Consider the following 14,682-nt stretch of genomic DNA (forward strand, 5'->3'; position numbering starts at 1 on the left):
CGTCAATTGTCTTCTGTTGCATGCGGTGCTGCCGAGGGGGTCGACCGCCGTTATTTGCACACACGGAGCATAAAGTCCCATCGCTCACGCAGCGCACGTTCCTGGCCTAGTCGTCGAAGCCCCTGACTGCCCCGTGCTGAAGCTTTGCACCGCGACAGGACCCTGCTTGCGCGCGGATTGGCAGGGAAGCTCCCTCATTTCCCTGTGCAACCGAGACTTGTGAAGCCCACCCTAGATAGCGCCACTTTCGGGTCCTGCTCCCCAAGCTCCAGCGCCCGAGCTTTGCCTCCTCGAGTGCGGCCGCATCTCCCCAAAAGACGCCAGCCCGCCCGCCAGCATTTCCCCTTCCCTTGCTGCAGCACTCCTCACTGCATACCCGCAGCAAGGTGATCTCAGAGCGTCAATTGAAGACGTACGTCAAGTACTCGCTTTGCTCTGACCTCTGCGCTTGCCGTTTCGCTCTACTTTCTTCGGATGTCCTCCGTGCTCTCTTAGGAGTCCTCCTAATTCCCTGGGTCTTTTCCCGGACACGCCGCTGAATACTTCGCACGGTCAATTGCACAGTAGAAAAACCGAATCTTCCGCAATGGCACCTTCTTTGAGCCTGCGTCCTCGCACCGGCGAGCGACCTCCCACGAGGGACCAGGGCGACCACAGTCTCATCATTCCCAGCCGAACTTCGTCGCTCCATTCCAGAATTACGCAACCCCTCCCATCGACCCTCAATGTCCGACCGGGCGCGAAGAGCCCAAAGACTTTGACCCACGCCTATATGGTGTGCGGTGTTGGAAGGGAACCATCGCAATGGGTCAAGGCGCCGGCACCGAGCCAGGGGAAGATTGGACACATGAAGGGAGCTGTTGGCACCTTCTGGCTTCCAGAGATTCTGGGAAGCAGCCCGAGGTTGGAGCAGGATAACGACATCGCAAGGTCCCTCCACTCCGCGATGCGGGTAGGTTTACTTTTTCGCAACGGTCAAGTTCCAGTCTAACCATGCCCTGCAGGCTTGCTTCCCCCACGATGTGGAAATTTGCACAGGGAGGACCCAGCCCCACTGTGTACACCACTCCTTCGTTCTCCAGCAGGACTCCTCACATACCCTCTACGGCATCGCCTTGCGCGTCTGGTCGCGCGCCGACGAGAAGAGGGCTGAGACAATCCGGGATCTTCGGAAACGAATCGAGCCCGAGTTCTTCGATAACCCGGACGAGACGTACTGGATCCCATACTGCTTGAGCTTCCTTTCACGATATCCATTGTACAACCTCCTCGGCGACTACCTCCGTGGCATGTGGATTCACTGGAACAAGGCCACTAACCTGTTCCACGCGGAGGAAGTGTCTCGCATTTTGAGCTTCCCCGCTCCTCGACTCAACGATCTGGTCCGAATCGACATGAAGGATTACGCGTTGTGCTACCAATTCCCCTCCTCGCCCACTGGTTTCCAGAACTTCGCCATGTGGCCCCTGTTCACGTGTCTCTCCATCCCCAACATCGTCGGTGTGATGGAAGCCGCCGTTTCACCGACCAGACGAATCATCTTCGTCAGCCACTACCCTGCGATGCTCACTGTTGCAGCCGAGACAGTGCGGTTCTGCGTAAGGGTGTACGAGTGGAGCGGTCTGTATGTGCCCGTTGTTCATGCGCGGCATGTCAAGGATCTGGTTCAGGAGCCGGGTCCCTACATCCTTGGTGTAACGTCGGAATGCCGCTCGCTATTCACCGCCCCCACAGACGCGCTCGTGGTCGACTTGGATCGAAACTTCGTGCTAACCTCCAGCCCGCCGACTGCACTCACAGCTGGCCAGAGGACCAAGATGATCAACCGCCTCACACAAGCCCTGAATGGCGAGGTGTCACCGACAGGCGTTCCACAACATTTGCGATCAGCGTACGGGGGCGGCAAGCTCATTCCAGCTGGTCAGATCATCGTGATGCGTGGCGAGGTCGAGAGCATCCAGGATCCAGAGTGGTGGAACCAGGATTCCATTATGACTGTTATGGACCATGTGTGCGAGAAGCTGGTAAGTTCTCAGCTCCCAATACCATGCTCGTATGTGATGCTTACGTCGTGACACAGGGACGTAACACCGGCGTGAAGGCTATCTTTGGCGGCTCCGTCAAGAAGCCGCTGATGACTAAGGTCTCGATGCGCCATCTCAACGAGATCGTCCGGGAACGCAACCAGTACTCCCGTGACGCGCAGGAGGCTTGGCAGGACTTCATCAACCTCAAGGGTCGCATGGACACGGAGCTTTCCAAGGTCACCAAGAGGAACAACTTCCTGGTTGAAGAGCTCGAGAGCTGGAAGCAGCAGTTCCTCAAGTTTCAGGCCTTCGCCGAGCAGCTTACGAAGGAGACCCAGGAGCTCAAGGTCAAGATCGAGAACCATAAGCGGGAGAACCGCCGCCTCACAGGCCTCATTGACCAACAGAAGGACGATGCTGCGCGCCTTACCGTCCGCCTCTCCGGCACTGAGAAGCAGCGCGATGATGCTCTCGAGGCGCTTGTCCTGCAGCAGGAGATTGCCGAGGAGCTTGAGCGCGAGAGGATGCGGAATAAGAAGGAGCTTTCCGCCCTTCAACACACCAACCACGCTATTGCCCGCCAGCGCGACGAAGCTCAGCGTGTGGTCCTACATCTTCGTGCACTCATTGACGGCCAGACCCACCACATGGAACACATTGTCAAATCTTTGAACGCCGGCGACGGCATGGCCAACTACATCGAAGAAGGATTCGAAGACGTTCCGGAAGAGGACGAAGAAGACCTCGAAGAGGAGTCGCACCCCTCGCCCCAACCCAAGCAGAAGGCCTCGTCCGAGGTGGGCGTAATCCGCGGCATGGGTGGCATCGACACTCGCAATGAGTCGAGAGCAAGCACGGTCGACGGCAAGCATCTCGATGGTGAGGACGTCACACCCGACATGGAACAGCGCTTACTCCGGTCTCCAGTTGGCCGCAATTCCAAGCGCTTTAGCACGCTCTCTATGGTTGATGTCGCGGACCGCCATCTCCGCGACAAGACTGACGCTATTGCGTACATCATCCGCAACATTTCGGAGCAGTGCGCTGCTGCCGTAGAGGGCCTCCAGCTCGCTCAGCAAGCTGACACTGAAGATGACAACCACAGCGAGCGCCGCGCTAGCGTGGGGCTTTCGTCGTCGGTTGGCGATGGGCGCGCGCAGTCGACTCAGGGCAGCGACTACGGTGATGATGATATGCTGAGGCCTCATCGCGGATCCAGCATCCCACCAACGCCCGATCTAACGCATCGGTCTAGCACGTCCATGTCGTATACCAGCGCGTCGACGACGCCGGACAGGACGAGCCTGCAGCACCGGCCGCACGAGGACATCCCCGACGTGCCGACGCGCATCGTCGAGCACGATGACGAGGACATGGAGGACGACAACCTGCACAACGACATGGTTCCTGTGTCCAAGTACGCGACTCCTCTGTCCCGTCCGTCGCAGAACATGCGGTCAGTGCGCTAAGCCTGCCCCTGTTTGTGAAGACGCTCTTCCCTCTATTCACGTTTATTGCTTCTTGCTCCGGTGGTTTTTGAAAAGAGGTGTGTTATCTTCATTGATGCCCCCATCCATTGCTTTGGCGCTGTGCCGGCGTTCATGGTGCTTCTTTGTCTCTTATGTTTCACACTTTCCTTGAGGCTTGCTATGCTATTGCATTATATTACCCCCCATGTTCAGATCCAAGAGGGTCTTGTCAGTGCTGGAAGGAAGCGTCTCTTTGCCAAAAGGAGGGGAAGCAGTGGAGGAGGGTGTGGTAAGCGGAGCCGGCCTTCGGTCTGTTGGAGGAAGGAAGAGAGTTGGCGGGACAGGATGTCGCTGTCGCCGTCGCCGCCATGAAATTGGGCTGGGGCTTTGCGAGACGGAACGAACGGAGCGGTTCATTCATCTTTGTATGTCGGGCGTCTCTGTGTCTGTGTCTCTCTTGAGTGTGCTGTGCCGCTGCCGGCCCCATTGTCTTGTCTGTAGGTTGCTTGTAATTGTCTTGTTTGTTGTGAGTAGGATTGAGAATAATACCAATTTTCCTCTTGTTCATATCAATCTCGCCATTATCGTCTTGCGCCTCGCCTCGTCCTAGGTCGTGACGCTCGTTTGCATGTATTCATAACCCCCGCCGATACTTCTTCTCCCGTCGCCTTTGGGCGGTTTCTTCCTTGGGACGGCTTTTAAGAGCGGATGGGAAGGGAAGAACGACGAGTAGCTGCTTCTTCTCTATGAGCGTGCTGCGTTCGAGACTAGACATGATGGCGCGCATGTGAAAACGGCCAAGGCGAAGGATGATATTGATAGACTAGTTTAATGCTTTGCAGGGCTGGACTGGACGTGCTACATAGCTGTTGAAGGGGTGTCTCCCATGTTGGTGATGTGAGGGCGTAGCACGCGGTTCCCGGACCGTAATAGGCTTTGCATGGACTAAGCGATGTCGTCCACATCTGGCATTTCCTCATCCGGCATTCCGACTCAATACCTGATATCATCTTTCGATGCGTCCCGTATTGTTGAATATGACAGCAGTCTGCTCTCCTCATCTTGCAACCATGTCAAGACATCGTCCCGTGCTTCTAGCTGCTTTAGATCATCGAGCCGACGTCGTATCACCTCATCACCCACAAGCTTTACCATCTTTCCGGCACTTGGCTCCCCGAGGAGTGCCTTGCACCGCTCCCACTCATCCTGAAGTCGTCTAACGGCTTGATGGCAGTACGAATCTAATCTTCCATGATGCAGCCAGGCCTCTGCCTCTTCCTGGTAAAATCTCTGACAGTCGTGCAGCAAGCGTGCTTCGACAGCGGCGAACGGCGTGTCTTCTTCCGCTGTATTCTTGGAGACTTTATTTTTCGCTACATTTTCGGAGATCGTCTTCAAGAATTGGATGGATGAGCGTAGACGTTCATGGTCCACAAGATCATAAATCCGGTCTCGGTGGAACTCGTTCCGGATGAAGACCATGATGACATTTTGAACAGTCGTCGAGTTCACACCAATAGGAAATAAGTGTTGCTGGAATAGCCTCCGAAAGGTAGTGCAACCGGCATCGTATACGCTCGGTAAGTTGTTGTCGTCATAGTAGCAGCTTTCCTATCCATCCGTTATCCACTCTGATCGCACGCGTGTAATCGGTTTTCCTTACCAGAGCCATGCACAGATCGCGTACCACAGAAAGTTGGATGCTGAGATCTTTCCAAAGATTTTCCAATGCCTCCAAGAGTTCCGTCACGTCCGACTCGACATCCCGTGCAGCTCCCATCTCCTCGATTGGTGCTTGTAAAAGGCGATCCCGCATAGGTAGCGTAGGGAAACGTGCGTTCATGTACTCATCTATGAGTGTCACTACCAATTCGTACAGCTTCTTTTTCTCCCTGAATAGTATCGCAACACGATAGGCGGATCGGTAAGTCTCTTCAAAGGACAGGGTGCTGGGGCGGTGCTGCAACCGTAGCTTCAGCTCTCTTTCCAAAATTTCTAATTCTCGGGCGACCTAGATAATCAAGCACATCAGCTTACTTTCCGCTTGATTGATCCAAGAGGAGAGCTATTACTTTTGTGTCGTGGAGCACCTCCAATCGCCGCTGCGGTTTTACCTTCTGATAGGGCATGTTGAAACCAGTATAACTTCCGCTTCCGCTCCTTTGGGTCGCAAGACGACAACTGTTTTGAAAGAGCCCGCCTCAGCAGCATGTATGATGGTTCGGAAGGTGGAGCGCGGAGTAGGAGACTAGGCAACCTTCAGGAGGTTGAGGCGGGGTTACGGAGGAACGTAGCCCCGCGGCTGGAACAGCGTCCAACAACGCAAGCACGGAAAGAACGTCCGTCTTCAGTCATGTCTAAAGGTCTCTAGAGCGAATAACGGATGGCTGACAGCAGCCTTGTTGGCCGCCTGTGCGGATCTTGCCAGCACAGAACCGGCGTTCCCGCCCAACCCACGCGCCAGCCTAACAGTACACACCTTACATGTCGCATATGCCGGCTAGTTTTGGCTGCTATCACGGTTGCGAAATCACTGGACGTCGACCCGTTGAGATCATATGCTGTAGACTTCGTTCGTCTCGTCTACGACCAGGACCTCAGCACTCGAGAACGAACAGATTGGGCCTCCAGCAAAGATCAAGACGAACATGACCTGATTATACAATGCTCCGCGGGGGATTTCGTATTCAGAGAGCTATACACAAAGACTATTACACAAAGGCCAGTCTCTGAAGGACTCCAAGGTTTAAGCACGAGACTAGAAGACTACATCCCCATCATAACAGCTCGGGTTCATCGATGTATCAACTTCCAATATCGCCTGCCAAGCAGCGCAATCATCCCCGGACACTCCCACGATGGTCGTCCCAAAGATACATGGAAGAAGCCGTTTGACCTCTTCGCAAAACTTCTGAGTGTACCCGCGGTCGATTGGCATACCACATTTCGTCATCTGGAAAGCCTCGTTCGTTCCTGCCAACACCATCACGCTCATTGTCAAGCCGGTCTCCCACATTTTCAGAGCGACCGGGGGGTTCCACATGCGATACGGCTTATTAAGTGCTTTGCTCCAACGCCGGATCCGAAGATTCGCCTAGAAGCTTTCCACAACCAGCCACCGCCGTACATAACTCTGAGCCACCGATGGAGCCGAGAGCAACCATGGAAGACCACAAGGAAGAACTTCGACCAGAGCCTCCGAGGCATTCCATACGACCAACTTCCTAAAACGGTTCGAGATGCTATCGTCGTTGCCGGAGAATTGGGGATTCAACACCTGTGGCTTGACTCTATCTGCATCATACAAAACGATAGCGAGGACTGGACGCAGCAGTCCAGCCAAATGGGACTCATCTTCGCGCGATCGTTTTGCACTTTGGCAGCCATCGATGCCTTCTGCGAGACACAGGACGACATGGGTCTCCTACTCTCCCGCGACAAGGTCCCGGCTAACATCTCAATCAAATCCTCCTTCGAGATTAAATATGACTCTACTCACTCCCACGACTCTGGGAAAAGGACATACACGCTTGGCAAGCAACCCGTCGACCCCGGCCGAGTAGCGGACTCTGCATGGGAGACTGATAAGCAATACACCGCCGATTTTCAATACACGCCCTTTGATATGTGTATCGAGAGGTCGGTTTGGAACACCCGCGGTTGGATGGTAAGGTGTCGGTCACAGTAGCGAGTTGAATTTATGCTAACTTACGAACAGTAAGTAAGACACTAAATGTTTAATTGTCTAAACAATTATCTATCTAATCTGGTATTTGCTCCTTTACACTCTGAGTGCCTGCTAATTGCACCGTCGCCTTGAGCAGCTTCCAGGAGCGGCTGTTGTCGACCCGAATACTATACTTTGGCAAGGAGCAAGTCTTTTGGGAATGCGCTGAGGGCATACAAGATGAACAATCCGGGAAAACAAAAGTCGGCCAAACGAGTCCGAAGACTCTCAGAAATGATAGATGGGCGACCTCCAATCACCACCTTCATCGAATGCTTCGCGTCTCCGACGAACGGCGCGCCGTGCTTCTCCAAAAATCCCATGGCCGTTGGAGAGAAGAGCTCACCTTTTATGATATTTGGGCTGAATCCTCCCTGATTAAGGCATGGTGGCTAATCACCGAACGCTACACCCAGTGCTCCTTGACGTTCACCAAGGATCGATGGTTCGCCATACAGGGTCTCTGTGACGTGCTCCAGCACCGATACAAGTCGAACTTACACGCGGGGATCTGGGATATAGGAGTTGGAGCCTGTTTACTCTGGCACGCACGCGCAAACCCATTGACTCCTTTCTCAGATTTTGTCACGCCTTCGTGGTCTTGGCTCGGCATGAGCGGACCCATCTCCTACGCGTACGAGGACGAATCGTATACGGGTTATATTCAAGAGGTGGCACCACTGATAAAAGACCATTCCTTCGAGGATGTCAGTCCTCTTACTCTCGCAAGAGACGTAGGTAAAACTCATATGCCCTACGGCTTCTCAGGCAGCCTCACCCTCACGTGTCCCGTGAGCCTGGCCGCGGTGTCTAGCAGCCAGTTCAAGGATTTCCATTTCCGAGAGCAGACAGGACAAGCCGTCGATTCACCAGGCTGGAAGTTCTTTCGCGACGTGTCTGAGGGCACATCCCAGCTGGAACTGGCCCGGGAGTATCGCGCAGTCGATCTCCCCCCGATGACGCGCTTGCTGATGGCCTGCGATGGCCAGAATGAGGATGACGATTCGGGGCGTGCCGTCGGTTGGGTTGTGCTTGATCGGGACGTTCGACCGGAGGAAAAGGTGCTTTGCGCAGCAGTCGTGCTGCGCATTCTGCATGGGCGAAAAGAGACTGAGCAGCATATCCTCGAGTGCATCGTTCTAACGGAGGACGACTTGGGAAATCAAGCTCCTGGCGACCGGAATAAACCCCTTTATCGAAGAATAGGTAGAGGCCGCATTGTTGAGAAGGGGCGGTTGGACGTCTGTAAAATGGGCACTGTATGCTGCATTTGATACAGAAAGATGATTATACCGGGAAGCTAGAAGGAAGAGCTTGGGAACAAGCGGACTTCGCCCATCGCGAAACACCTATCAGCACGGCGGCACGGCATCATTTTTAGTACTTAAGTGCCTCAAACTAGTGTTTTCAGCGGTCGGAATGACAGTTCGTAGTCCAGGGTTACTGTTGGAGCAGTGCCGTAGTGATGAGCAAGTCTCGTCAGCAGCGTTCTTGGACGAAGGACGGAATTGCGTCCAGCGGAGGGTGCCTCAACTTTGAGACTTATTACGGGTAGCGAAAGAAGCGCAGGCAACAGGTAAAGTGACTGGTATACTACGGTATGCCAGCGAATTCCCTATTGAGCATACTTCTGAGGCTGTGGGCGGGTGCGGAGGGAAAGAGTCGGCCGACCATCCCCCAAGCTCGGAGTCGGGGGGATTGTACGACTCAGTGCTCTCTGCATCTACGGAAATGCATGTTCAAATCCGTGGGCTCAGATGGTAGAGGTGAGCTGTGGTGGGTTGCTTACGTAAAGCTGATACCGGTATCGGCGAAACATAACTCCGGCACAGCCTAACAAAGCTAAATTTTCGAAGCTCTGTTCCAACCTTTCCTCAACGTCTTGATGCTCCAAGCATATGCGCCAACATGCGCGTGTTCGATCTAGCTACGACTTTCCCAAGCTAATGCAGCAAAGCTAATAGCTATTCGCGCAAAGTAAGTGGCCTCTTCTCCTTCTGTATTCCCCCGCAGAGGATTATGCTTCATAACAATCCAACTCCTACAGCACCGTGAAGGACTTCAAATACTCTAGAATTACAATGATGCTCCCAATCCCACTTTGGCTCACTACAAACTAGCGAGCGACTTGCTAACGCCGTTGCAGAATCGCTTTTTTCCGCGCCCGCCCGAGCTCGAATTCATCAAAAGGTACGACGACCCTCTTCTTCTCCGGTTTTCCCCCAGCGGCAGAGTGATGATTACAAGACACGGAAAGGCATTCCTCAATCCGAACATACAGTGTCGATTCTGTCAAACTAGTTTCAGCCTTGTCTGATTCTGCCCTCCAACATACAACTTGTGTTCCACACACATTTGAGTTCAACGTGCTGACGTTCTTATCAGGTACACATCCCTCCACTGTCCTCCTTCCTCCGCGTATATTTCCCATCTCGGACGCCTCCTATGATGATATCCCTTGATGCGTCGGGCGGACAGATCGTTCTCCTCAGCCGGCATCCGTTCAAAGCAGGCGTACAAACCTGTGGGTGTTTGGAAGGGGAGATACTTGTTGATACAGCATCACCTGATTGCCGGCACAACGCATGCACCAATTGACACGCCGCTCTCGGATCTCGGGCTGACCTTGTTTGCAGGTCAAGGTACGGCAGATTCTCCGCCTCCCAGAAGTGCTCCATCCATCTCTTTCATGATGATACTTGATATTCACACTGTGTGAACGACGAGCCTGTAACGAGGACCCGTCGTCTTGATCACGCAAAATAATCTGATTTAATGAGGTATGTGGACCCGCGAGCGAGAGCGAGGGGCCGGCCGGCAATGTTAACTAACAGTTGGCAGGCTGAATTCAGATGGACATTGCTTCTTCGTCCGGCCAGGATGATTTCGTTCAACCGTATACGCTCACGTGCTGACGATATCGTTCAAACAGTATCTGGTCCTTCAACTCTTTTGTTCTCTGGCCACAGTCGCAAGTGGTATGTTCCTCGTCCTTCTTTCAGCACTCTTCTCATGATGAACAACATGATCGCTGTGTTCTTCCTGAGTTTATCATTGAAGAAACAAACATCACCTTGGAGAACTGATACCGTTCTGTCTTTGCGCCTTGCTCGTAGCCTCTATCTTCGACTTCGGTGCTGACCAGACATTATAGATTGCATCCTCGATCGGTTGCGGTTCCACGCCATAGGACAGAACCTTCTAGTTTAGTCACTACACGTACTTACAATGAATATGAACCTATTCCACTCTATCATTCTCTTGTCGGTGTGCTCATGTCAACGTGTCAACCCCATAAACTATATGCTCCGCACTTCAACCCCAGCGCGTGAGGTACATCCGTTCATGTACCACACTGGGCTGACGCTGATTCACGTTCCGCATCCACCCGACTACATACTTTCCGCCTTTTCCTTCTGGGCGTTCTGTGGAGCCACTTCGGGTATGGCCCGCGCCTGTCCGTCTACCCGCTCGGTCTATCGCTCGGGCGCATGCGCGCGCAAAAGGCGGTCAGGGAAACCCTAGTGTTGTCAATGCACTCCTGTCAATCTGTTTTCTTCTTCCCGCTTTGCTTTTTAGCTTTATTCAAATAGCCGGTCCAGTGTGTACCGTGCCGAGGCTAGTTGCTTATACCTAGTGCGGGATGACGTGGAATAATAATGGGCGCTGTAGGAATGCTGCAGATGCAGATGCAGGATACCGCATGGCGGTGTGTGTGTACATAGTCGTGGTTTTCCGTTTTGGGGTAACGCTTGGAGACGGAGATGGGCGCTGCGCTGCGCGGATCGGATGTGGTCTGGGGGCGTGATGGTAGGAAGGTGGTGTAAGGGCTGGTGGGTGTGCTCGAGAGGTACGAGGTAATTCCTGCGTTAGAGATGGAGGTGAGTGTGATGAACGCGACTGCACGGTCGCAACGGCCTGTAGCTACGTGAAGCTGGAAAGCGAGCCGGAAGCGGATGATTGAGAGCATCGAGAATGTAATAATGTTCGCCTATGAGTCTTGTTGAGCTTCGGGGGAAGTCTACGAGGAGGGAAACATGAACTGATGGAGGAAAACATACGTTCATTCCATGAGGACTGCGGTTGGTACTTCCCTAGTTAGAGTTCGGAGGATAGGGAAGGGGCCGTCATTCCTTCATGATCATATCAATCATAAGCCTTTGAGTGGCTATGTGGGAGTTGTAAGGCACAGCATTGATACTTACCCAGGCCGGCCAACTACCGTAGGATGGAGAGGAGCCCGTAGGATGCGTCTTCTCTACGACGGGATGTGTAGCCGGTGGTCTCAACGGCAATGGCAGTGTTCAGTAACGAGCTGATTTAGAAACTCACTCTCGAAGCAACTGGGTCGGAAACCCATGCGTCGGCGGTAATGAGAAGGCCTCGAAACTAGTCGGAACGTAATCGCCCTCCGGACTGAACCATAGTTCGGTGGGACCATGTGCTTTCCGGAGCACTGCGGTTGACCTAAGAAAGCACGTGTTCCTCGACTCAGCACCCTGGGGTGTATTTTTCTGCAGGCGAATCCTCACTAAGGGAGCTCACGGCAGAGATACGTCCACTTCAACGAGCTTGTCCAACAACATGCACCAGATCTCCATGTCTCGAGGAATAAGCTGGACTCTGGTGCTTCGGTCCGCGAGGCTGTAGCTGCGCCTCGTAGAAGACAGAACATCACGGAATCAAAGGTTCACCCAACGTCAGCCGCCCCATGTAAGCGTATCTATTGCGTCGTTCGGGACGGTCCTTCGCGGCGAGCTTTAGGGGTAGGGAGCCTTGCGGGTGGCTGACATGCTCATCTTTGCTATCCGTCAGACGTCGGCGAGTTTGAAAGCGGCGTTGAGATTGAGATCTGACATCAAAGCACGGAACCTTGGAACGAATGGATAGCTAGGCGTTGGATAGCTAGGCGTTGGAGAGCCAGGTGACCTCAAGGGTGTTGCAAACTCTATCTCAAGAGGCTGGGTTACTCTGGCTGTGCCCGAAGGTGTTGTCTTTGCCCAGTCGTCATTGGGCTCGTGGGTACTTGGTTTGGGGTGAAAAGCTTTGCACGTGATCGGAAGTCGCTCATCCTCGCCAAGTTCAGCTTAGGAAGACCGACGCCTCAGTCGGCGCAAGACACTGTTCGAGCAGAATGACCCGAGGAGATATAAAAAGGTTGGGCGTGCTTTTGGTAGATAGCGAATTAAAGTGCAAAAGCGATATGACGAGAATCACCTGGTTGCAAGCGCAGGTCTCAGCCACCCCATGTGCCACCAGAGTTGATTGTGCCAAAAAGCAGCGTAGATTGCCCCAAGAGCACGCTGACGTTCGCTTCGGGGATCAACGTCCCACGCCATTGAGGTTCCTTTCGTGAATGGGAAAGTGCCGATGCATTGCTCTTTCTTTTTCTGAGGGCGGCATGCGCTGGCTTCCGGAAAAGGGAAGCACAGAAACTAGCGAGCGGTATCAAGCGGACTGAAACGACCACCCTAAAAAGCCGTAAGAGAAAGGAGTTGGTGACCTTGTGCGTGGTGAGAACAGGGTTCAGCTGGCATTTTAGACATTGCAACACTAGGCCGAGAACCCGGCAGTCAGGCCCGCAGGATGATGTTGGTAGCACACCAACAGCCGGCAAGCCGTAGAAGGATACACCCTATTCATCCAGAAGTGACGCAACACCGGCAATCGCTGCCCAGACGGCGCGCAGCCGTACGACGGGAGGAAGGATCTTTGCGTGTCGCGTGGATAATGGTTCGCGAATCTTGCTGAAATCAACGGCTTCTGGGCCGGAGACCATGGGTGAGCCTGGAGGATAAATAGAGACGGAGCACGTACGGCGACGACGGATTGGGGAGAGCGAAATCAGAAAGGGAAACAACCGTTGGAAAACAGATGAGATGGTGTGCTGGCGCTTTGTTTACGAGGATGACTTGCAGGAGCTGCAGCGGGTTGTCCGGGAACTCGAGAGGAGGATCAGATTGCTCTTTGCTCGGTAATCGTACGCTGGAGGCCTGCAACTGCGACGTCTGCTGCTGGATGAGTATTGTTTTGAAAATTTTGCTCTCTGTGAGGCTCTATTGGCTGGTAGCGCCACTGCCTGAATGCGTAGAGATGAGATATGGGGCAGGCCTCATACGTCGCAAAGTACTCCGTTCGACGATCTCGGTTGCACCGCGAGGATAAGGCTGTATCCTGACGTGCCGGTGTAACTTAGCTGTGGCGTTTCGTTCGAGTCTATGGTCAGCAGTGTCGCGATGGCTTTTGGTTGGAAGACGCGGTATTAGTGGATGACTGTAAGCTGCAGCTCGCAGTTGATAGATCGTGATAGAACGGTGAAGCTGAACGATATTCCCGGGGCTGAGAAGCTAGCTGCCGGAGCCTGTCGGCGTTCACGAGGAGATGCTGAGGTTGGCATGCAATATGTTTTTGATGACGGACCGGGGGGGCAACACGATGGAAGAGTTCTGGAAGTTGAGAGGAGCCGTGCTAAGGAACCGTTACCCTTAATTCAACCGCCCGACCTATGAAGTTGCATCGCGATGGGGATGAAGTCGGGGTTGTTGTGGGGCTGTCGGAGCAAGTGCTGAAAGACGCAGCGATTAGTCTACGTGCGGCCGGGGGAGGGGCGCCGGCGTGAGGCTGCAGGATAGACTTTACTTAACTCTGCGTGGGCTTTGAGAAACATTCAAGGGCGTCCTGTAGGGGATTGTGATGCGGGCACATCCAAGACGCGCTACGATTGAGTTTTGGCTGCTGTTGCTGTCGCGGGCTCTCCGCATCCGACCTTGCGCCTGCCGAGCCCGCTGTGGAGCGCACGGCTCGTCCAGGTCCATGATGACATGAGATCTGCTTGCCGTCGTTCCTGAGCGCGACTTGGATGCTGGCAGGTTGGACGGCCCCAACCGTTCTGTATCACAGAGGCGCCGTCAGAGCCAGCGCAATCAAGCTGCGGCGCCTGCTTGATGCCCACATCGCGGCGGTCCTGAGGGCAAGACTGAGGCCTAGTGAGTCGCCGGCGCGGTTCCCGTCACCACCACGACAGACCGTCCGCTGTTCCGTGAATCCCGCGGCTGCGCTAGAGGACGCCTCGACTGCACAACCACATCGACGGAGTCGCGAGGCCCCCGGTCCGCCAATCAGGCCCGATAGCAGAGCCCGGCGGCCAATAAGGCTGCAGGGCGCTCAGGAACAGCGTCCGAAACAGGGCATGGAGAGCCCAAGCAGCGGCGCGACACTGGCCCACTTGATCCCGGCAGCCCGCGACGGTACGAGGGAGAAAAGGGGCACCAGGCCGACGCTGTCAGAACGTGGCCGCCCAGCAGGATGAGGAGCTCGTCCCACCCCCGGCGATGACATCCTGCTTCACGCTCCCGATCGATGGGGTCTGCGCGGTGCCCCGTCCCTTCGCGCGTCGGAGAAGCGCAGCGACGCGCTCGCAAGGCAAACCGCAGCGCTCGCCGGCGCACCCAGCGCGTGC

At 54.4% G+C, this 14,682-nt stretch overlaps 3 protein-coding genes across 3 annotated transcripts; 2 read left to right on the forward strand and 1 right to left on the reverse strand.

Moving 5' to 3' along the window:
- Positions 1-586: 586 nt before the first annotated feature.
- BU26DRAFT_526315 (uncharacterized protein) lies at positions 587-3,496 on the forward strand (the record flags this gene model as incomplete). Its single annotated transcript, XM_033830693.1, has 3 exons — positions 587-952; positions 1,005-2,024; positions 2,081-3,496. 3 exons carry the CDS (start codon positions 587-589, stop codon positions 3,494-3,496), a joined length of 2,802 nt encoding a protein of 933 aa, XP_033690615.1.
- Positions 3,497-4,177: 681 nt separating this feature from the next.
- Positions 4,178-5,727, reverse strand: BU26DRAFT_598485 (Cullin repeat-containing protein). The gene is made up of 3 exons (XM_033835029.1): positions 5,569-5,727; positions 5,160-5,507; positions 4,178-5,107 (listed from the first exon to the last, which is right to left on the reverse strand). The coding sequence occupies exons 1-3, from the start codon at positions 5,623-5,625 to the stop codon at positions 4,490-4,492; spliced, it is 1,023 nt and encodes a 340-aa protein (XP_033690616.1). The 5' UTR covers positions 5,626-5,727; the 3' UTR covers positions 4,178-4,489.
- Positions 5,728-5,879: 152 nt separating this feature from the next.
- On the forward strand, positions 5,880-8,497 carry BU26DRAFT_557126 (HET-domain-containing protein; the record flags this gene model as incomplete). Its single annotated transcript, XM_033832424.1, has 2 exons — positions 5,880-7,163; positions 7,328-8,497. The coding sequence occupies 2 exons, from the start codon at positions 5,880-5,882 to the stop codon at positions 8,495-8,497; spliced, it is 2,454 nt and encodes an 817-aa protein (XP_033690617.1).
- Positions 8,498-14,682: the final 6,185 nt, after the last annotated feature.

This window comes from Trematosphaeria pertusa (assembly GCF_010094035.1).
Source record: "Trematosphaeria pertusa strain CBS 122368 unplaced genomic scaffold BU26scaffold_1, whole genome shotgun sequence".
Classification (NCBI taxonomy): Eukaryota; Fungi; Ascomycota; class Dothideomycetes; order Pleosporales; family Trematosphaeriaceae; genus Trematosphaeria; species Trematosphaeria pertusa.

Excerpts from the sequence above, each read along its gene's own strand:
- BU26DRAFT_598485 (XM_033835029.1), bottom strand. The coding sequence starts at position 5,625 with ATGCCCTATCAGAAGGTAAAACCGCAGCGGCGATTGGAGGTGCTCCAC. Across the intron at positions 5,508-5,568 it reads AGGTGCTCCACGACACAAAA|GTCGCCCGAGAATTAGAAAT; the intron begins GTAATAGCTCTC and ends TTGATTATCTAG. Across the intron at positions 5,108-5,159 it reads GCGATCTGTGCATGGCTCTG|GAAAGCTGCTACTATGACGA; the intron begins GTAAGGAAAACC and ends ACGGATGGATAG.